The following is a 23,687-nucleotide window of genomic DNA, read 5'->3' on the forward strand; positions in this document are numbered from 1 at the left end:
ATCCAACAGCACAGGACAGCATCCCAGCTCTGGTTTGTATCACGGTCGAGGAGCTGAAAGAGAGCACGAAGCTGGAGGAAGATGAAGGTGAGGGAGTGCAGCCTGAAGCAGATTTAATTTTCAGCTCCACGAGTCTCTACTTCAGGTGTCTGTTGTTAAGCTAAAGGCGGTTTGTAATGATCATGTATGTCGTGGCTAAACATCTACAGTCTCCTGGATTTGGGGTTTGGAACTTATTTTGAATGTGCTGCGGATTATATCCATGTGCATACTATTATGTCAGTAAAACGTTGCTAATCAAAACCACTGTAGTTCATGGCTTCGCTTCTCTGTGTAAATATTCCAGTATGTGAGAATGCTGGGTTTTGTTTGACAAATACGAAGTTTTGAAACCCTTTTTCGTAGAAATGGGGGGGATCTAAAAGACAAACTTCAGGGATGTTTTTGGCAGCTGGTAAAATAAGTCATTTGTCTATCAACCTGGGTACACCTTTTTCTTAACTGACATAGAAAACACTAGGAAATGAAAGCTTTTCCTTCTCGTGAGTTTGCTTTAAGCCTTTTACACATAAGGACATCTAGCTGAATCTTTCTTCTATAAACTTAGAAACATGATATGTGAAGTTTTAGGTGAAATCCACTGTCACGGAGATCTGAGTGGGTACTCCGCACAAATACGTAAAAGAACCTCAAAAACTGTCTTTGATTTTACCTGTTCCATCCAAAACAGTTTGATTCAGGTCGGAATGGGGCAGTGTCCTTGAAAGAAAATCGTGGTTGAAGTGGCTCCCACTTTCCCCTGGCCTTGATTTCCACCCCCACGCTCTGTTCAGTTGTTCCGGTGGCGATGTTTGTGCAACCCTGCAGTGAATCAGATTGGGGAACTGATCTGGGTTTAAAAATAAACTTTTTTTTAATAACCTAGTTTATTTTTAACATATCTTAGTTCCTGTCTCGATTTCACTTCACAACTACGCAAACAGTTGGACACAACCGAGGGGGTTGTGGGGGGCTGCAGGAATGAGCGTTTGGGGTAGGAGTAGATTTTGGTAGCGCTGGCACCTCTTCCCTCGCATCCCTCTGCCCTTTCTCCTTGTCTTGTTGTATACAAAAAAGTTCAGTTTTCCACTGCACTGAAAGTTGTACAACTAATGTGTTGGAGGCCCTGAACAGCTACCGTGTTTAAGGGAAGTGAGAGCACGGCTGGAGTACGAGACCCGGCGTGGTGATCTCCAGTGCAAGGGCTTTGGGTTTGATCAAGCCCAGCAGAGGCCACCAGGATGGGCTACAGGGTGCTGTATACAAGGTTTGGTTTTGGTGGGGATGGGGGTGTTGTCCAGAGCCAGACCCTACTCAGATGTGTACAGCAAAAGGATACAAAGAAATGGGTGTGAGTTACGGGAAGGGAAATTCTCACGGGATAAAGGGAGGAAATTCTTCACGGAGCGGTCATATGATGGAGCAAAGTCCCGGAGAAGTTGTGGGGTCCCTCCCCTTGCAAATATTCAGAACTCGACTGTACAGGGCCACGAGCAACCAGGTAACTCCAGAAGTAGCCCTGAAGTCACCTCCAACCTAACAGAGTCTGTGATCCTTAAAAAAGGAACTGTATAAGAATACAGCAGTCACGCAGCCACCAGTCAGGACTGCTGCTGGCTGCTGACACCGCTTGAGCCGTAACATCAAACACTTGCCTTTCTGCTTCCGACAGTGGGACACGTGTGCATGAGAGCTTGTCTTTACTTCCCTTCATCTTCCCACCCTAATTTATATAATGAGAGCGTTCCCTCCTTCCCAAACTACTTGTTGAAAGTTATTTGCAGTATTCACGCTCAATATAAAGAACTGGATAACTTCTATTGTAGCTGAAATATTCTGTACAAAAGATTCTTGTATGGAAAATTTTTTTTGAGTGCTGTTTCACCTTGACCAACCTTTATTCCACTTTAAGAGAAGATGACTTAGAACACTGCACGCGGTGACCTTGGCCAGAGAAGCCACGTGCACGGTTTGGTTCGTGTAGCTCAGAGGCTATACTAAGCTGCACTTGCTGGAAGGTATCACTTAACTGGTTTGTTGTTAGCGGTAGCAAAAGTCTGGTATCTCTACGTTGTCCAAATGCAGCGATAAGAAATATATAGGTGGATTTTTTTACCTCTTTGTGGAGCGAACTGCGTCAGCTTCTGAAGAATCACAGCCGTAATTTTGGGGAGCAGGGGGGTGTCGGAGTGTTGATGGTTGTAAAGTGTGCTTTCTGAGTTAGTGGAATGTAAGATTAGCCGGTGTTTCTTTAATTAGCTCCAGATAGTCGCTGTTACCCCTACCTTTGGCAAGTGTCCACAAACCACAAGCGTCCAGGGGCTGGCTGGGTTTAGCAGATGGCGTTCCTGATGTTGGGGAAGGCAGGGGGACGATGCTGGTGAAGGTTTAATTCCACCAAAGCAGGTAGCGGAGCTGTGCAAGCGGGGTGAGCTGTGCAGAACGGGTAAAAGGTGTGTTTTATGGGCAGGAGGTGCTGTGATTGCTGCTGTTTGGGGACGTTGGAGGGATGGAGGGTGGTTTGTGGGGCTGCAGTGTGTTCCCCAGGTGCCACACGGCGCTAACCTCCAGCTCACAGCGTGCTCCTGATGGAGGGTTTGCTCTGCATGACGAAGCACTGACGGCGAGGAGAGCTGAGGACGGGTTGGAAAGCATCCTAAAAGCTTCCTGATGTTTGCCAGGGTGATAAAGAAAACTTTGAGAAACTGGCTGAAGGCTTTGGCTGCAAACCATAAGCTAAATGCTGCTGGCCTCATCTCACGGAGCGCTGCATTTGAGGCGGGGTGGCCGATGTGCCATGCAGCCAGAGGGCTGGGAGCTCAGCAGGCTGAGCAGGAGGCATGGGATCCCCTCTTACCTGGAGATGGGGATGAAAAGAAGAATATGTACAAACATATTCCTACAGAATATGTAGTCCAGCAGCAGATGTGATCTTGTATGGCCTTCATTCACACCTCTCTTCCATGTGATAAATGGGGTTAGACCTCTACATGCAGGCTTACAGAAGATACTCAGCCATGTACATGAGAGAGCAGGAGTAAAAGTTGGAAGAAGAGATGACTGCAAAGCAGATTATGGAAGAGAAGGATAGCAGCAGGAGTCTGGGAAACAGCAGAAGGAGCTGGGGATGTGCCGAGAAGGTAAAACCAGTAAGTACAGCCAGGAAACGGGTGGTGAGGGGGAGCTGGCTGTGGAGCAGGTCTGCAGTGAGTAAACACAGGGAGAAGACTTGAAGAAAAAAAAAAAAAATTGTGCATCAAGTTAAGGTACTCAAACGGGTTATTCTTTTAACGTGGAGAAGCTTTTCCTTGGTCTTTCTGAGGTGGCACATGTATTTCTCAGTTGTTGGAGCAGATTTAATGTTTTTTTTTCTGTCAGTTTTGCTGTCACTTTTCTCCCAGATGTAGAAAAACAATTTGTTGCGTTAATGTTTTGTTTGGGTGCTGCAGTAAGTTGCATCACCTTTATTTCTGCTACAGCCCTTCCCAGGGAGCTGGCAGGCACGTGTAGTGCTGCTTCATCTTTGAGTAGTGCAATCTGAGCTAAAAAGTGCCTAGGGCTGAATTTCGTACTGGTGACAACCTTGATGCTGATCCCCTGCAGCCAGTAGGTTCCTGACTTTGTTTTGGGCTCCCGATGCCTGGATTTGTGACAAGATCTGAGCTTATTTGACGTAAAATCTTCTCTTTTTCAAATGCTAGCAGCGGCGTGCCTGCTGATGAATGGGGTTTCTGGTCTGGGTTTGCCCTTCTCTTGCTGTAGCTACGTCGCTACCTCGCTCCCAGAGCAGGCACCCGCTCGGTTTGTCGTGGTCTGTGCGGGTGGTCGGGCCCTCAGCGCTCCTCTGTGTCAGGCTTCTGTGTACAGATAAGAAATTTCCTGGCCAATTTTTGCTTTCAGACTTCCAGGGATGCATCATTTGCAGAAACTATAAGAAACAGGCCCCGCGTTTTGTTTCTAAACCCAACTGAAGGCAAACTGCTCATCCGAGTCAACGAACTAATCGAGCTTTCCTGAGGCTTCCGCGTTTTGGAAAGTCGCCTCGGTGTAATAGAATAACTGCAGAATAATTAATTGTTGAAGAGACTAATGAGCTCAGTTTTTGGAGCGGCGCTAATCCCGTGTTGAACTTGCTGCACTGAGCGGGATTTCCTGCTCGTGGCTCCCGAAACCGTGCAGCCGGAGGGGTTTCAGTGCATGGGGTAGGAGCCGGCCGAGGATGCCCGTGACCCGTTGTCTTGAGTCGTTACAAAATAGAAGCTCATCTAGTAAAGCTTGGTTTACGTACTTCTGAAGAACTTCAGTAAACAGTTTAGATTACTGGGCAGTGACGGATGCTTCCGATCCGTGTAGTTCTTTGGCTCAATCTCGTTAAGTGAAGCCGTGTCCTGGAGAGAAGAGAGAAGTGGTTTTGGAGGCTCGGTGAAGGGGATCTCCGTGCGTTTTTGGGTTTTGGTGTACTGCGAGGATTTCAGTACTTACGTGACTAAGTGGATATTTATTTTGCCTTAATGTGTATTTGATTAGCTATAAATACTGGAAGCTCTAAAGCCTCTATTTCGCTGTCTGTCTCTAATCTTGGCTTTTGAGGAGCGTTTAATGTGTCATTGTGGTTACAATTAATCTGCGTGTGTTTTAGCAATTAGCGTTTATGTGCGGCAGGCAGGAGCAGACTCTGGCGACTGTCAATCAGCGTCTGCAATGGGCCATGAAAAGGGAAAGGAGCCTGAAAAGAGCCATGAAAAGGGCAGGTGAGTTACTGCCCAGTGACTTGGCAGCAGGGACGTGGTGGCAGGCACCCCCTGTGGCCCGAGGGGTTTCTGCCTCTTGGGGTGGCGAGGAGCACGGGAGCAGCGGGGTTATCGTTATCGTGGTGGCTGATAAAGCCAGCTGGTAAGTTACTGGGTTAATGGGGCAGAATTTAGTGTTTCCTCCGTCTCTTGTAACAGCTGTTAAGTTGTTGTAACTTCTCTTTATGCGGAAATGTTTGCTTTGAAAACAAGCTGCGTGATCTTCCAGGAAAAATGCATATACCTGCTACCTGAGGCATGACACCTCAGTTAACCTTAAATATGTAAATAAAAATCAAAGCAATGAGTTCCTCAGCCTGGCTAGGAGTTAATCTCGCTGTTCTATTATACAGACAGCAGCAGATGGAGGAGGGAAACAATTTGCTTTAAAGAGAGAGCACCTCTGGCAGCGTGCGGGGTCGCTCCGTGTGGAGCCCCCAGCCCTGAGTGCAGGATTGCTCTGCTAAGGATTGAGAGTGCCCTCGTTGTCTGCTTTGAGGCTTTCTGCTTTTTAAAGGAGGTGGAAAAAGTGAACAGCGAGAGGGAGTGGCAGCAGAGTGGAGTAAATCAGGACCTGGGGAGGATCTGACGTGATCAGGGCTGGGGCTGCTGCTGGCTCCTTGAGCGAGGCGCTGCCTCCTGGAGAACATGGCTGGGAACGATGGTCCCTGCCCTGCTGGGGGTTACAGGGGGAAGGTATTGTGCTGGGGTCCTTGTCAACGTGCTTTAATAAGGCTGTGCAAATGGATGTCTTGTCTTCCTGCCTCATAAGCCCTGTGCTGGAACAGGCCTTACCACCGTGCTCTGTGGGGACAGCGCCCGAATGCCCCCATTTACAGGGATTTACCTTCTTACAACCTTTTCGTTTGTGTTTGGGTTTAGTAATGATGTTTTTGTTAGTAGTCCATTGTGATTTTTATATATTTCCTTGGTAGCTAGCCCTTGTAAAGCAGCTAACTAATCTGTTTTGTGGCTTTCTGTTTTGTTGATCGCTTCACTCCTGTATAAAACCTACACTGTGATACAGGCTGGAAACCACTGATTACTGTTTATTTTTCAAGTAAACAACCCCTTGGAATTTATATTAACTAGCACTCCTCTGTTATAGGCTGTTTATCCCTTTCAAAACCTTGGAGGCTAGCAGGGCTGGGTGCCATCAGGCCCCTGGGCATGGGGACAGGGCCCACAGACACCTCTGTGGCGTGTGGGGCGACTCGCTGGTGTACCTGTGGGGATGGGGATGGCTGGAAGCCCCCTGGCCATGGGGGCCTGTGGGTGGCCAAGTTCATCTTCATGTTCTTGAAAGAGGAGATGGGAGAGCGGTGCTCTCACCTGAAAGGCGAAAACAGGTCGTGAGCTGGTTCTTGGCAGTTTCAACCCATACCCACCACGCACGCACTTCTCATCGTGCCTCACCTCAGGAATTCACGGCTCTCTAACACCATCTTCCTTCCCACAGGTGCCGACGTGGCCGTGACGGAGCCCAGCAGCTCCGACAGCCGCGTGGAGCGCTCGGACCCCTACGGCAACGTGGACGAGGCGCTGGTGGGCGGCGAGGCCAGCTACCTGGCGCAGCCCCTGACGCCCGACAAGGAGGACGCGCTTCAGGCCGCCACCGTCGCCAACCTGCGGGCCGCCCTGATGAGTAAGAACAGCTTGCTGTCCCTGAAAGCCGACATGCTGGGAGAGGACAGCTCGCTGCTGTTCGAGTACTTACCCAAAGGCACGCACTCTCTCTCTCGTAAGTTTGTGTTTTTGTATTTATTTATTTATTTTTGTTTACTGACGCTTTAAGTGGAGTCGTTAGTGAGAAGAAAACGCAGGTCGCTGTCTTATTACTGCCAATGTATTTGCATCTGGTTTTAAGTTCTGCTCGGTCACACTTGCCGTGAAATTTGGAAACGTGGTTTTGGTATTGATCCAACTTCGATGCGAAGTGCTGAAGCTGTGGAAGGCAAGCACGCGATGTGTGCATAGCTCTTGGTGTCAAACGCCTGGTTTACTTGTTGGCAGAAGGAAGTTACGATCCAAATACACGTGTTTGCGTCCCTTTGTAGCTACAAATGTTTTGAATCCAAAACTGATGTTGAAACTGAAAAGGGGGAAACTTGAACGTTCATAGAAACAGTTATGATGTTGTAGATGCTGCGATCTTTCTCCTGTTTCTGGCAGGATCTCTAGGTAACGGGCAGCTATTAAATTGTTTTCTTACGCTCGTGCGTGGAAATGAGTGTTTCTCCGTGGGTGATATGTCAGATGCAGCTGATTTGCAGCAGCCGGTGTGGACAGCTTATCTTCCAGCACATTTTCTTCATTGCTATTGTAAAATACTTGGATTCTCTAGCACTCTGAGAAAGAGAAGCTCTTAATGCTGCATTTTAGTAATCTCAAAAGATGGGGATATCTTCTGTGATAGAGTATAGAACAAGCAGTGAGTTGTAGTACTGTGTGTTCATTTTCAGCAGAAGAAGAGTATTTTCATTTACACTGAGAAAATTGACCAATTAAATAGAACGAAAGTTCACCTAAGATATCTATTACGTTTTTATTTTCCTCAATGGCAAAAAAGAGAACTTGTAATGGTCACCTGGGTTGCATGAAAAAGGGAAATAACTGTACGACATAATGTCAGTCTTGGAGCCTCTTTTCCCTTTACATGTCTGAGCAGAAGAATTTTTATTTATTTATTTTAATCTGTCTAAATTTAGAGAGAAAATAAAGGTTTTGTACCTTATTCTGCAGCTTTTATGTCTGGGTGGAATTGCTAGTGCAACATTCTTGTTATTCCCACAGTAGTTCACTTACTGAATGATCTCCAATTAAATCAGATTTAGAAGGTTCCAGCTAGGCTGCCGTGTTGAAAATCCCTTCGTTGCAATGATCCAGCAAAGGTCCTTCGTGGCAGGCTGGCGTGCAGGGAGAAGAGTGCCCTCAGCTGGCACCAGGGTGGGGTAGGAGCACAGATCACTGGACGGCTGCGAGATTTATGTGCAGGGTGTTAGAATCTGTGATTCATGACAGATGAAATCAGTGGTTTTGTCTCTGTCATGATAAAGTGGAACGATGACGGGACTGCACTCCATCCATCATCTCCTCCTTGGTTGGAGGATTTTAGATTTTCCTTAAAAAGCTGATGGACCACTTGGCTTAAAGACAAATGAGTGTAAAGCAGCCATAAATTTGGGCTGGAAACTACAGATTGCCTACCCAGCTGAGAAGTGGAGTTCCCAAACAGGCACGGTGTAGGCAGAACTCCAACTGGGTCTGAAATAAAGCCGGAGAGACTTAGAAGTCGGGGTAAGCGTTTGATGGATGCGGTGACTCAGGAGGTGCCCTCCAGTCTATATTTGAGGTACCTGCTTTCCAGGCTTCTTCCTATTACTCGGATTTCATTCAGCTAAGCTTTAATTAGCTCATCTTTCTGGAAGAGAAGTGCTTAAGACAAAAAGATAAACTGCTCACTTTGTGCCTAGCTCTCAACAGTAAGTCGATGTGGCTGTGGCTTGTTAAGAGAATTTTTACAGAAGCAGCGAATTAGGGGATGCATTTTTTCTTTTATGTTATTCAGATCACAGCTATCTATTTATTTTAATCACTTGAAGAAGATGTTCTGATATGACTCGCTTGTTTTTAAGTGGTCATTATTGAATACAATAGGAAATCAAGTTTAATGAGAATTTTCAGCATAAAAATGACAGCAAAGCAAGTGATGAGAAGAATGTGGAGCTCTGAAAACACAGCCTAGGTTGGTGCTTGCTTTGTTAGGTGTTTTTCACATTTTTCTTCAAACACAATTTGAGGATATTGAGTCATTTTAAGTCCTGGGTTATACCCAAAAAAACGGGGGTGATGGGGAGGGCAGGAACACAGCGAACGAGATTCTTTTTTTAAATACAAAAACCAGCACAGTGTGTGGCAGTTCTCACCTGCCTGATTTAAAAAGGAAACATGCCGATCTCAAGAATTTTAAGTGACAAATCTCTGGAGCTTAAAAAATGTAAAATGTATTTCAGACCTTAACTGCTGTCTCTAGACTGTCTGTGTTTTCTTAGGAGCTAATGCAGTGAGTAACTGACTCAAGCAGCAGGTTTAACATCTATTTTCTGGAGGAAAAGACTTAGTTGAAGTGGAGAGATCAGAGAGTATATTATGCATGTTTAGAAACGGCTCATCAGGATTGTAAAGGGGCCGTAAATCTCAAAGTTACCGCATACATTACAAGTTTTAATTTTTCTTCCACATAGTTCCTACTGTTATAAAAGTTAATAGAGGATACCCCAAGGTTTTCATTTTACCTCGTGTTCTTTTTTTTTCCCTAATTCAGTATATATTGTAACGATATATGAGCTGTGAAATTACTTAACACTCAGTTAATGGAAAGTGAAGCACAGGATGTGGGGAGTTTTTTGCTTCTTTTAGAGGAGCATCGCTGCAACACACTCAAACTTAAATACAGCATTTCTAACGTTAACTGGTTCAAACTGATTTAAAAAAATAAAGAGAAAAGTATCCTGCCATCCCGGTGATGGGATTGCCAGATAACCTGTGGCTGGGCAGCTTTGAGAATTGATGAAGCTCATGGCATATGGTCAGGATTGACTTTATCATCATGCTAGTCAGAAACCTGAAGGACGTAGTTTTTGCAGGAAAAAGTAAGTATCAGATGTTCATGGATATCTTCTTGGGTATTATTAGTTAACGAACCTGCACAGCTTCTTTTTGGAGCTTTCTTTCAGACGAGACCATGTCAGTTGTTCAGCTTTCCTCATCTTTACATGTTTTTGTGGGCTGCCTGCAAAAAGTTATCCTTCGCCTCTGAGAACGTCTGGTTTATTTCACTGATGGTACTGGACTTTGGTGGCATTGTTGCGTGCGGTTCCACCACATCCACACAAGGCTCAGAGGCTTTAGTTGAATGTTCTCAGAAGTTCCTGCCAAGTGTAGTCAAGAGGACGAGGATTTTAATACTCATTAGAAAGTGAGTCGGTTACTTTGCATCCTTGTGTTCTCATTTAAGAAAAGAAGCCTTTCAGATTTTGGGGGGATTGGGTCTGACTGCCATAAAGAGCAACTCTTCCACATTTTGGGAACAGTACATTGCACACTTCTTTATATGTCTAACTTTGGCTTTTCCTGTTTACCCTATTGCAACTGAAACTGTTTATAGAAGCAATTCCTATGGAGCGTGTTGTCCAAGTGATTACATGGTGCACAGAGCCCTTTTCTTTTGGGCAGCCCAGCTAATACTTTATTTTTAGTTAGCGGTTCATCGGAGCCAATAATTTATCCTTGCACTAGATGTTAAAGGAACACATTTTACGCAGTGGTCAGCTCTCCCAAGTGGGAGTTAAAGGTATTCACTTTGGCACGACGATTTTGTACACGGTAAACCCAGATTTAGGGGAGAATGGATGTAATTTTAAATGAGATATTATAACCTTTGCCTTTGTTTGCCACAATAGCTCACTGTCCAGCTGCCAGAGAATACTGTATTCATGTAAATGCTGCTGAACCAGTGCATCATCCTCCATACACAAAGCTGGCTGAAGGAAAGCACTTTTCATTTCTGGTTTAGAAGTTAGGATACTTTTCATTAAAATCTAATGAATGCAAATTTTGAAGGGAAAAAGGTTTCTCACAGTTCTGGTCAGAGTGGAACAAAATGTGAATTTGGGTGCTGCTTGCGTTCCTGTGTACGAAGTACGGGTCGCCTTTGTGGGGTTCTCTTCTTGTGGTCTAGTTGAAACCAAATAAATATCAATGATTGTTTTAAAAACCACATTTGTACCTTTTTGCTGTGTTGTACGTGTTTGTGGCTCGTTGTGGATGCCTGGGTTTGTTTCTCCTTGCTCTGTTTCATTGCTCATCCATTAACTCGTGCTTAAAGAAGGGTGCAGTTTCTTAGGGACCTGGGTAACTCCAAAGGTGCTAATAAGGAACGAATAAAGTCACACACCCCCCGGCTAACCTCACTGCATGCCAGGGCACTGCTTTTGAGGGAAGCACAGCCCAGTGTTGCCTGTAAGCAGCCTGAAGTCCTGGTGTGCAGCTGGGACCTCCAGACCCAGGGAAAAATGTGGATGGCTGGGCAGGAATCCTGTGGCTGGCCTGGGGACGTATTCCTGCTGATGGTTTCTGGCAGGAAATAATGATAAATTCACTTTTCCCCCCCATTTTTTCTCCCATCTTCCCTTTATGGGGTCTTGGCACTTTGCTGCCCTGCCTTTAAACTAAAAGAGCAACAGATGAGCCCCAGCAGAACAAAACCTTCAAGTCTTGTTATCACACTTCAGCAGAGTTATCTAAGTTGTGAAAGATTTCAATCTGTGATCAAAGCAGAGGAAGGCAAATCAAACATCCAGCTTGTGGCACTAGAGGAGAATTTCCTTTGAGAGCTGATTTAAAATTAAAAAAAAAAAAAAAAAAAAAGGTTTGGGATTGTTCAGATTTAGAAACCTTTGTGCAGTTTCACTTGAACGCTTTGTTGGGACCCTGATCGCAGGGTATTGTATTCAGGCAAAGTATAAACTTTGACTTGTTATTCACAGCTGCATTAAAGACTGTGGGTTTTTATGTGCATAAAAAATTCAGTTGTACTCGTTTGTATTAGAAATAAAAAGACTTGAGGGCACAGTTTGCTTCAAATATGAATTTGCTTACTTTTTATGAATTTGCTTATTTTTGTACAATATTCACTTCTGATTTAGCTTGCTTGCTTTTCAAAAAAAAAACACCAAACCCGCTCAATGCATCATTGCAACGTACAGTCGAGGTGTTTGTTAATGTCTGTTCAATTATTTGTAACGTACGCCGGTCGTGATCACACGCTCTTCATTTCTCTATGGATTTGTCACTGATTGCCAGCGTCGTTTTGGGGATATTATGCACTGTTTGGCTGTTGCTACAGGATAGGCGAGCAGGTATGACTGCTTCCATCAGACCAACCATGTTTTCCTTGCAACTACAGCAGGATTTTAGGATGTAACAACTGTTGGGTAGGATTCAATAGCTTTGTACAACTATTTGAACTCCCATGCTTGCTAGGTATAGAGTCAAAGCCATACATAAATATACATATTTCATCTTTTGTAAAGCACTTTGAGATCAAGGATGAACAGTACTGTGTTAAATAAAACACTGAGGTCAAATCTTGAGATCTGAAGCTGAATTTTCGAGAAGGTTTAGTAGCAGAACGTTTGTCGTGTGTATGTTATGTAAAGATTTGAATGTATACGTTTGAAGTGGTGCTTCTCGAAGAAGTGTCTTCCAGAAATGTGATTGCTCTGGACGTTTGTGCCCCACCGTGCTCCTGCCTCCCAGCGGACTCCTTAGTGGCCATGCCATGGGATAACTCCACCGCATGCATCTCACACGCAGACGAGACGTTTTGGGTGGGGAGGCTGGGTTTTTTTAAAAAAAAAAAAAAAAAAAAAAAAAAAAAAAAGCCTGGCATCACTGTACTGCTGCATTCCCTCCCACTGCCAGAAGATAAGCTGCGAGTGCTCATTCCCTGCCTTTTCGAGGCCTTTTTAAAAACCACCAGCTGGTGCTAGTTCACGTGGGTGAGATTCGTTTCCTGTGTTCCCCAGGGCCTGGCACCAACTTGAATTGTTCAAGGGGCGAATGTGATGGCAAAGTGGAAGCACCATCTCCCCCGCTGCCTTCATCACACCTTGCCACTCAGAGCCCCCCTGCGATCTGCTGCTCTGGTGACATGTCACCAGAAGCCATGACAAAAGGAGAGATGCCTGCCTCAACCCAGGTAAGATCGTGGGGGAAAAAACCCAAAGGTATCCGTGTAATTGAATAATCCCCAGTTAGGAGTACTTGGGAAGACCGTAATATCTTTTATTTGATCTATTAGCTGGTTTTTAAAAAGATAAGGTAATTTTAAAACTAGAAATCCACTGAGGTCAGGGCTGGCATAGTCCTCATTTTCCTTTTTCAACCTTGCCTCAGCAGAATGTGCATTCAAAAAACTGTATTTACTTATTTATTTTTTTTTAAAGAAAAGAATGTTTAAGAATATTAATAATGGCATAAAAATAGCCAAGCGCCCAGCTCTCCTCTGTCCATTCCTGGTGTTTCGAATTTGGGTTTCTTGTAATGATCCAGATCAGGTTAGCAGCAGACTGTATTTATTAGGAGTCTGGAGTTTGACATAAAATCCATACCTTTCTGTAGCTTTCCTTAGTTTTCCTGTTTTTCAGTGACCCTTTCGTCCCATTAGGCACGTGAGGGGAGCAGAGATTTTCCTTTGCAGTCACAGCAGTGCACAGCGGGTCGGTGAGATCGGCTCGCAGCCGCCTCCCCGGGCTGCAGCAGACCTCCCTCACACAGGGTTGCCATCTGCCGCACGCTGGCATATTGCAAATGGGTTAGGGAAAAAAAAAAATAATAAAAAAAAAATCAGCTTTTATTTATAACGTGGATTAGCAATGCCAGGGAGCGTTGCGTAAAGGGAAGCGAGCAGAACGTGTTTGTTTTCTCTGGGCTTTGCTGTGTGGACAGGAAGATTAGCCGTGTGGGGCTAGGGGAAGGTTTTCTGCTCCTTTCCTAGCTGCTGGAAATCTGTCCTGGGCTCCTGCTGGCCTGAGTGGGAGCTACAGATGCTATGGGGCACTGCAAACCGAGTAGTGACTCAGTTACCGACTTAAACATGTTGATTTCTGCCTTTAAACGCCAAATCTTGTAGAATATGGCCCGGTTAATTTAGCTGCTTGGACAGAGCTTGGTAAAGGTGAATAGTGTTGCCAAGCCCCCTTAAACAAGGGACGAGGGGACTGATAGGAAGGGAGGCTGAGCATTAGCTACGAAGATGCCCTGTAAGTGCTTGCCTTAACCTCAGTGTGCTTTTCGTTTGCAGGCCGCTTACGATGGGTTTTTAGCACTTTGGCAGTTTAATAACTCTGACACAGGTAAGTAGAGAGTAAAAACACTTATTTTTAATTACCGTTATTTTATGCCAGGAGACAGTGATTTGTGTGTGTGCATTTCTGTTCTAGATCCGTGTTTTTTGAGGTCTGAAGACATGGACTTAGCTAACGACGGCCTGTTCCTAGATTCAGCCCTAGCCAAGAGGCTGACCTGCGGCTTCTGCAGGAGGGTTTTCGAGTGTGCCGAGAAGCTGAAGGAGCACATCCACGAGCACGCCTTCTCCATGATCTTCCCCTTCGACTTGGCTGCCTGCGCCTGGCCTGGCCTCGCCGACGGGGTGCCTGCCGGCCAGCTCACCCGCTTCCAGTGCTCCAAGTGCCCCGCCAGCTTCACGCTGAAGTCCAACATGGATCGGCACGAGAAGACCATCCACTTCAACTGTAAGAAGATGCAGTGTCCTCACTGTGCCAAGCTGTTTCGCGACAAGACAGACTTAAAGAGGCACCTCATGTCTGTGCACTCGAATGAGCGGGCCTTTGTGTGTCTCTTTTGTGGCAAGGGCTTTGGTACGCAGAAGAACCTCACGAACCACGTGAAGGTGTGCTGCCTGGCCTCTGCCCAGCTGGGCGGGCTGGGGCTTTTGGACAGCGTAGAGCAAAATGAGGAGCCCGAGGAGGTGTAGCTGCTGTCGGGTGTGCTAGACCTGGCTTTTAAACTAGGAAAAGCAAATTGTTTCCTTGTTTTCTTGCTGCAAATAAACTTACCGCAGGTGTAACAGAAGAGTTAATTCCCCAAAACCGATCAGGTTGATAACGTGCTGGTTCCAGATACTGTGTAACTGCAGCCACGGTGCAACTTTTCTGTAAAGATAACTTCTGTCAGTCTGTATAATGGCACTTGGGATATTTTATTGGTATGATAATACGGTGCACTTAGTGTCTTAAACTTTATTTATCAGTAGATCTCAAAGTGCTTTATAAAAGAAATGGTGATGTTTTTTCTCATATTCCCTACGAAAATAACGTACCGAAACTTGTGAGCGTGTGTTAGCAGTAGAATTAATACTAGAATTCAGTCTGCAGTGTTCTGCTCTAGTGCTCTGTCCATTAGAGAATTCAGACATTTCAGGGGTTTTCAGCTCATGATGAGCTGTGAAAGCACAGGGTTGCTTAGCACTGGAAGTTGTTTATGAAGTCTGTGTTTCTGTCTCATTAAAGGAGAGGGTGGAAAGCATGCTGCTTGTTCACATGTGCAACAGGGTATGGCGTTTGGGCTTCAAAACTGTCACAAGGCTTATATAGTTTAATACTTGATATGTTTGAGCATTTTAGGAGTTCTCAAAACTAATGGGGTAGAGCTGGGGCTTTCTGGAGTTCTGTAATTTTTGACTGATTTGTTTAATATAATTATGTTAGCCAAGCTGAATCCGTGTTTTTTGAACGTGAAGAATTTTATAGATCTAATTGTAAGGTATGGTGTACATACAAAATCAGGAGTGGTTGTTACTGGAAGGTAGAAATCTTGCTGTAATTCATATTTTGTTACATGAAATCCATTCTTTTTTTTTTTTTAAAGTTAAATATTTACGTCTCTTGCTATATATTTACATGCAAAACCAGATTATAGTAACTGTTAAATGAAAGTAGCATAATTAAGTGTAGTGCTCTCCAGCTGCGCTGTGCAAAGCACAGCTCGTCAGCAGTTTGAGCTTTAGTGTTGCATGTCTTGTAGCTTTGCTTTCCTCAATGTGCAGGGCGTACAACCAAGGAGACTAAAGCAATTTCTTTAGAGGTCTTCAGAAAAGTTATCTCTCTCCATCCCGTTGCATCTCAGGGTGACAAAAATGCAAAATGGTTGTGCTCAAAGTGGACTGCAGCAGCCTGGAGGTCTCCCCAGTGGGGAATTTCTTGCAAGGCGTTTTCCTGTGGAGTGGTGGACGAGAAAGACTTGCTGTTCCCTTCTGCCCCGTCCCCGCAGCAAGCGGATGGGTTACACTGGTTTAGGGCTGCTCTGTCCGTTCCTGCTGAAAGCCTCAGCTTTAGGGACGCAGCTCAATGCTGCACAAAGGCTGAGCTTCTGAGAGCTGGGAAGCCAGAGTTTCCCAGCTTGCCTTAGCTCTTACTCTTCATTTAGGAAGGGTGTAGTCAGAGCTGAGAATACTTTCATGCGTAATCATTGCAATACACTGTACTTTTTTCTTTATTTTTTTTTGTCAGTGTCTCATTCATTTCTCTTGTCGTTGTTCCCATCAACTTCTTTGGCATCGTGTCTAGTTCATGGTGTGTTAGCTGTGCTTGTTACAGTTGTCATCTCGTTAATTGCCTCCTAATTTACTTTGCTCTTCAGTGATCAGCAAAGTGAGACAGGAGGGAGGTGAGTGAGCAGAGAAAGTTGTTACTGAAATGAGTCTTACCTGGTAATTTGGGAGCAGCACGGTGGGATTTGTCTGAATCAGAAAAGCGAGATGTCAGCAAAAGTAATTTCAGCAAGTTCTAAAAGGTTTTGTTCATACCGTAAGAGTTTCAAAGGCATTCCAGGTTGGTTCACTTTTTTTTTTTTTTTTTGTGCTGCAAATTTTGATGCCATTATAATATCAGTAACAAGGCTGGCTTCTGTAACGTATTCAAGGGACAAAAGGGATGGCGTTGGAAACCCAGTCACAGTCATCATCACAGATGTGATGTGACCTCTGTGTCCAGCACCAGCACGTGTGCTTGCCCAGTCACACCTCACCATTCTTAATTAAAACTGGCAGAATCAACTTATTTTCAACAAAATCAAAAATTTGAAGGTTGTGACTTATGAACCTCGAACTGTGTATGAAAGTGCTCATAGAACTTTTTTGAAAACTTAATTCAATGCAGAATTATTTTCCTGCAGTCAGGATAATTCGTTGCCTCTAGCAGAGGTTTAAGTAGTGCTTTACCTTGCCTGTGTGTTGGAGCGCTTCCTGCCCTCAGCACAGAGGTTTTGCAGTGTTTACCCGCAGGTTCAGCAGCAGATTTCTTTGTTTTTTAGCCTTAGAATCATAGGGTATGGCCAACAGTGTCTGCATAGAAAACTTTTTAAAAGGAGGATTTTTGTGTTAGAAAATAGGAAGATAATTGGAATTGAAAAGTTGACAAATTGCATATTTCTGTTTGCAATCTTAAATATTAAGAGGATTAACTGAGCAAAACCAGTCTTAAAGTTTTTGAGTTCTTCATAATGCACAAATTAGTGTAGTATTTCAGTGTTAATTAACTTCTTATTGGTTTACACAGTTAAAGTAACTCTACCAGGCAGAAAATCATTAGTGCATCAGAGGCTGCTTCATTTGACAGCCCCAGTGAAATAAGTTTTTGAGATAACAATACTAAAGACTTGGTGTTTTTTTTCAAGCACCGTTGGGTTGGTTTTACAAATGCACATCTGTAAACATTTCAGTGAAGTACGTAGCTTTTCACTGTGATCCTGTTTGTGTTACTTTCCCTGGTTTTGGTGCTGTTCTTCAGACAGTGTCCGGTAGCTAGCCACCTACGGCGCTGCTGTTCATGGTCTCGATGATCTTGTTAAAGATTAGTTCCTAGGACCTTAATGCTGCTATGAAATATTGTCATTTAGACAAAAGATTATACGTATACCAAAGTTGGTACGTTGTTCATTAAATATATGTGCTCGTAGGCACGTATATTCAGCGATACTGTGAAAGTGTGAACTCCTCAGTGCAGTTATTTTTCTAACAATGCTGTTATTTTTCGGGTATTTACTTTTGTAGATACAAAAGCTAAATATATGGCTATTTGGTGGAAAATAGTTTTCAATAAAACTATAGCTGCAACAAATGTTTGTGACTGTTTTTAAACGTAAGCATACCAGAAGCTAACAACGTTATCCTGTAGTGATTTCAGATGATACAGGCGAAAGTAAGCACGAGGGATGTTGGAATCAGTGTTACTGGTGTGATGTTGGGAACACATTTTGAATCTGACCTAAAGATTTGCTTCTCCCGCTTGATAAATGGAAGTAGTTAATTGGTATGATGAGTTTGTAACTTCTCTGGAAATGAATGGTTTTGCTGTTTGGGACAGGTTTGTGGTTACAGGTCCTATGAGTGTGAACCCGCTCGGATTGTGAGACCCAAGTGGGGCGCACACAGCGGCGTCTGGGTGGCTCTGCGTGCACCAAAGCAGCGTGTCAGTGCTGCTGCTGTGCACCTGAGGGTTTTGCAGTTGCCTTTTCAGCTGCTGTAGGAGCTCAGGCATAAACTGAAGAGAGAAGTACAGGCTGTAAGGGGCAGAAGGCAGCCAGTCATGTAGGAAAGGACAGGATCGGGTACGTCTGGTGGTGTAGGAAGTGGAGGATTTTGCTGCGTTCCCTTCTCGTAAGCACTTTTCCTTTGTAATTGTGGGTCCTGGTGGTCTCCTTGTCATTATTTTCTGAAGTGAGAGGGTTAGACCTGGTGTGCAGAGCAGCTCCTCTCCGTTAGCTGTCTGTCGGGGGCACTGGGGTGGAGTGGAGCAGAGGAAGGAGCGTTACGTGACCTCTGTTGGCTTGGCTTGATCAGCTTACAGCTTGCTTACCTTGTCTAGACTGCACGGTAATAGGTTTACAGTGATCCTGGGGAATATAAGTGCTGGTGTGGCCTAAATGCTCAAGCAGTTACAAGATCAAACTGGAAACATGTTTAGCATAAGTAGCTCTGTATTACAAACCTGAAACTTGCTTATGACTTCAAGTGGGCTCCTTGCCTCTGACCACATCGATGGGGGGTGTCAAATCCAAAGGAGAAGATGCAACTGAAAATGTTTTCCCTGTAATTTAAGTTTTCCCAGGAAGGGAGCAAATAGGGTTCCATATTCTAGTTGTTTCCTTGTAAACGGGAAGGTTTGTGGCAGGAGAAGGTCTGTGTGGGCCAGCTGAGTTGTTGGGCTATCAGCAAGAGCTTGCGCAGGGCTCTGGGCATTAGTTGTGTTCATGCAGCTCTTTTTGGAGGTTCCCAAGGCACTGCAAGTGCGTGTGTGTGTAGGATCACTGGAAACCAGCCTTGTAAAATTCTGCCAGGCTGCAGTGAGTAATCCTTCCTGACAGGTGAATGAAATATTCTTGGCTTTCGCTGTCCCTGTCATCATCTGTACTGCAGCCGTGGCCAGGTGAGTGGCAGGTAGGCTTTTCTTTTTCCTTGGGCTAGAAAGTTCTTGACAGCTTTACAAACGTGCTGTTAGAGAGAAAGGCATCTGTGGGACAGAGAGAAGGAGTTGCTGAGCAGCTCGGTGCAGCGAGTGAGGATTGTAAAAGTGTTGGATTTAGTTGGGAGCGTTGTTACACAGCGGTGTAGCGCGTGCATTTTCTTCCAAGTAGTCAAATGCTAGGACAAAATTGATATCATGGTATATTTCAAGAGCTTGAAGCTTGCTTGTAGTCTACATTAGAACAACAACAACAAAAAAAAAATCATGTTGGAATGCTTTTCTAGGATGAGTTTGTGTTGAAGTGTCCCATGGCTAAAGGTGGTGGTAGCTTGCTCAGGGATGTCTGGATGTCAGGAGCATCATCCTGGAGTTTTCACTAGTTTTACACGAGCAGGACGTGTCGTTACTTACAGCATTGTTTTATCTGGGTTGAAAATACAAGGCAAAGTAAACCATAAAAAAAAAATTAAAAAAATAAAAGCCCACAAATTTGGCACTAAAGTAAATAACGCCGAGTACACAGCCCTACTGAGTTCTTTAAAACAGGCCCTCTCTGTTTCTCAGCACAACTTCAACTCCCTGGGCATTATTTGTGGTGTGCTAAGAGCATGCAGTGGACTTTCAGCTAGTAGGGTGTTTGTAGGGGATAACCTTTCAAGAAGCATCCAAAAATACTGCAAAGTACTCAGTTTGTTATAGGTCTGTACAGTAGTTATGGTGTTTCCCTCGTTCCCTTAGCTTTCCTGCACAGACTTTCATTTACAAAAACCCATTAGCATACATGTTAGCGTACTTAAGATGATTAACTAGAATTTGCTTTCTTTTTTTTTTTCCTCCTTGTTATGTAAACAATATATTGCTTTTGGGAAATTATGATAATTAGGACAAAAGTGGGTGAAAATTAACATATTAATGGAAAGCAATGGAATTATTAGAAGGTAGAGATTTAAGGTCACGTCCACGTGGACAGTCAGTTCCAAATTTCTGGTGGGTGGATGTCCTCGGGGGATGGCAAATACTCTGTTTTCACCTGCTGGATTTTGCACATTGCGCTCTCGTTTTGTTTGGAGGAGGAAATACCAACACAGCTGCTGTGTGCATTCTTCTGACAAATTAGACCCTTGGGCTGTCAGCACTGTGTGTATCCCCCGAGTCTGCTTTCCCCGCGCTTCTAAGGAGATGACAAGAAGAAAAGAACCAACAATGTCAGAATAGCTTCAAAAAAAAATTTTTTTCATCATTTTCTAGCTCAGCAAAATACGATTTGGGGAAAAAAAAAAAAAAAAAAAAAAAAGACCATCAAAGCCTGTGCAGTTGGCTCGTAAGGAGGCTTACAGGGCTCGTGCTGTAATTCAACATGATGCATTCTTCTGTATTTCTGTATCTGCCACAGCAGTAGTACTAGCAGGAGGTGGGGTGATGCAGCGTGTGTGTGTCATAGCTTCCTGTTTGCTCTGGATGAAGCTCAGCTTTTGCACCTTCACTGAGCTGCTCCTGGAGCACGTGAGGGAGCACTTAATAAATTAAAAAAAAATAAAGCGAAATAAAGCAAAGCGTGCGGCGCTGTCAGGGTGTTGCATCTGGGGTCTGCTGTTCGTGGCTAGCTATTTCTTCCACAAATAAGCATTGGAATTTTATATGTTGATATTTAGGGTGATTGCTTATGGTAAATCAGATTCGTAGCAGGTTGCCAGCCCTCTTTATTTGCTCTTTAATGAGCTTTAGGCAATGTGTGTCAGGCTGTCGCTAAATGCATGTGCACTGGCTCATTCAGAAGCTGCTGAGATGAAGGCACTCGAAGTTCTCAGCTTTAATAGGACAGTGCAAGTAAGGTTTAGGAAACTGCAGGTGGTGAAGAGGTGAGGATGGTGATTTCCCAGCGAATTAATCTAATAGTGAAATACGAAGCCAGAAGACTGACCACTCGGAGAGTAATCCCTCTGTTCTGCTTGCTCTCTTGCAGTCAACGAGTTCACGGTGATCAGGAAGAAATTCAAGTGCCCGTACTGCAGCTTCTCCGCCATGCACCAGTGCATCCTGAAGAGACACATGCGATCCCACACGGGAGAACGACCTTACCCCTGCGAGATCTGCGGCAAGAAGTTCACGCGGCGGGAGCACATGAAGCGGCACACCTTGGTAAGGAGGCCCCCGTGAGGCAGCTCGGGTGGGTGTTGGCTGGAACCGGAGGTGGCTTGTTGAGATTAAAGATAAGAGGAGCTTCGTCTGCTCTAGGTTTGTGTTTTGTTTTCCCCTCTGGGGCTCCTCGAGCCTCTGAAGACTTCTCTAGTATCTTTTCTCCCCACCTTTCAAAGGCCCAGTGTTTTGCTGACTGTTCATCCAGAGCTAACCAACACCTGCTCTCCTAACTCAGCCCGAGGGGTTCCTGAAGAGCAACCCGAAGTAGTCTGCACTTCCCGCTTAGTGCTGCTAGCCCGCAGGTGAGGGATTGAACCTAGCATCTCAAACTCGGCCTCGCTTTCTAGCGTGACTTTCTCCTTTCCTCGTGCGCCGCCGCCTGCCGCGGAGAGCCTGTGCGTTAGGGCCTGAAGGTAAAGTAGCTCCTGCTGTCATCTTCAGGATGAAAAGGGAAATTTCTTCGTGATTCGGTACAGAAAGATTCTTAAAATGTGTCACTCGGCAAGAATAATTCAAGCCAATGCTACCGTAGTCTGGCAGTAATTAATTATCCAAAAAAAATTTCAATGCTTTATTCAGGGCTGCTACTCAAAGCTGTCTAGGAGGCTGTTGGCTTTTCACAACTTCTTCATAAATAAGTTTTTCTTTTTTTTTTTTTTTTTTTTTTTTTCAGGGAACAATTAATTTGCCATGCAAAAATGGTTTGTCAAAGCGTAGCATAAAGGTGATACTGTGGAAGAGCACGGTTTCAGTGTAATTATCCCAGTAATGCACGCCAGCAAGTTCTGTTGGCCCTCTAATTAGGCTTGCAGAGAAATTTTGATATATTTTTTAAATACTGGAGATTGTAGCTGCAAGGCTCTCCTACAACAAGAGATTTAAGAAAAAAATCTACAGGATTGACAGTTCCACTGACTCTGAATTAATTTGCGGAAGTCACTTAAACGACTATTTTTCAATTTTTACATTACCTATTGAATTTTTAATGTAAAGAATATCTCACTAGAGGATGTATGCTTAGGCTAATTAGCGTTTTCCTGCTTGGAATTTTCAAAGCCACAAAGAAATGCATTGCCCTCATCCCAGTCCTGCAAGCACATGCATACCCTTGTGTACTTTCTTTTAAAGGCAATTTAATAGTAGTGATGCAGCTCGGTTCAAGTGTAAAAAAAAAAAAATAAATAATAATTTTTAATTCCTGTCCTGCTCTACAAAGTAGTCCTATGCTCATGAAAATCAGCATATTTTTACGTGCTGTGGCAAAGGCAGGAGAATGCACTATATCCTGCAGGAGTGAGATTGAGGTGATCCGCAAATTAATTTTAGTTGTTGGATTTTGCTACTGGAATCATTCTAGGTCACTGATTTGGTGCAGTGAGCTCGCAGTTCAAGTTCTTTTATTATACACACAGGGAAATGAAGCCAGATATGAATAAATGTGAATAAATGTATGAGAGGGTATTAAAGCTGAATCTCTCTCTCAGACTACTTTTGTGTCAGGAGTTAAGCTAGTTTAGAAAATACCAGCTGGATTACCAATTCTTCATGCCAGGAGAAATTCCTGGAAAAAAAAAGCACAACATTGATAATACCAATTTGTTTTCATGTCAAGGAGCCATAGATGACTCCGAGGTATCTTGTAAGAGATAAAGTAAGGAGAAGAGGACTTCGGTTTGGCTTGGTTTCTTGTTTTGTTGTTGCTGGGGAGGGAGGTGTTACTGCAAGTAAATGAACCTTAATTTTGTTTGGATTTGGCTTTGAAATATTTCCTTGTGAAAAAAGACAGTACGTGGTCCTGTCCTGCCACGCTGTGTCAGCCTGCTGCTGGTGGCGGGATCACTTCGGGAACCTGGGAGCCTTGCACGGGTTATTTTAAACGAGACCCCAGAAAAACGCCAGTTTTGTCATTCAGCTGAAGTTCCTTTTGAAATGAAGCTGTGAAAAGGGGTGTTTTATTATCCCCAAGTGACACTGCGATCCTCGTTTGCAAAAGAGGCAGTGCAAGCTTTCTGAAGTGCTCGTGGCGAGATTAACTTCTGGATTTGTACGCTGTGCTTCTCTGGTAATCTTGTTTCCGTTATGCATAACATTTTCTGGCTTAATTGTCAATCTCGGGCAAATCTGCAGAGATGAGTGCTGATACGCATCAAGTGAAAATACGTTACAAAAATAACATGTAGAAAAAGGAAATGGGTTTATCACCAAAAAAATATATCTTTTTTTCTCTTTCAGTTCCTCTATTGAGAGCCAAAGACAAGAGGGGACTATTTTAGTTTTATGTTTAGCTCAAATTAAAAAGAATATTTTTTTTAGTCTTTACATAAATTTAAATTAAATATAAATGCCTTTTTTTTTTTTTAAATTGGGACGTTGAAGTAAATTCAGGACTTTTGAGATGCAAAGACTTCAGGACAAATGATACTTCTGTGTGGTTTTAGAGCACAAACTGAGGTTTCTGGACCCGTTGCAGTGAACAGGTTGTGCCCAAAAGGAAGTCTGTCCCCTCCTGTGATATCTGCAGGGTTTTTCAGCTAAAATCCATCAGCAGTTTCTCAGTTCTAGTTCGAAGTGACTTGTCTCCGTGTGTATAGGACTTTGTAACCTGCTCTGCTGCAGCATCCTACGGGACTGCTGACTGCTCAGAGCAGTGAACCTGGTTATTTTGGCAGGT

The 23,687-nt window shown here is 44.1% G+C and overlaps 1 protein-coding gene across 3 annotated transcripts in view; it reads left to right on the plus strand.

Moving 5' to 3' along the window:
• ZBTB46 (zinc finger and BTB domain containing 46) overlaps positions 1-23,687 on the plus strand; it is a 54,713-nt gene that overhangs the window by 26,418 nt on the left and 4,608 nt on the right. For 2 of the 3 annotated variants that reach the window (XM_032198130.1, XM_032198129.1), the window contains exons 5-9: positions 6,289-6,570; positions 12,419-12,591; positions 13,696-13,747; positions 13,835-14,146; positions 20,841-21,016. In XM_032198130.1, the coding sequence (XP_032054021.1) occupies positions 6,289-6,570; positions 12,419-12,591; positions 13,696-13,747; positions 13,835-14,146; positions 20,841-21,016 (995 nt within the window). The remainder of the gene's footprint in view (positions 1-6,288; positions 6,571-12,418; positions 12,592-13,695; positions 13,748-13,834; positions 14,147-20,840; positions 21,017-23,687) is intronic. The other variant, XM_032198131.1, reaches the window with a different exon arrangement.

The sequence above is a fragment of the Aythya fuligula genome, chromosome 16 (genome assembly GCF_009819795.1).
Source record: "Aythya fuligula isolate bAytFul2 chromosome 16, bAytFul2.pri, whole genome shotgun sequence".
Taxonomy (NCBI): domain Eukaryota; kingdom Metazoa; phylum Chordata; class Aves; order Anseriformes; family Anatidae; genus Aythya; species Aythya fuligula.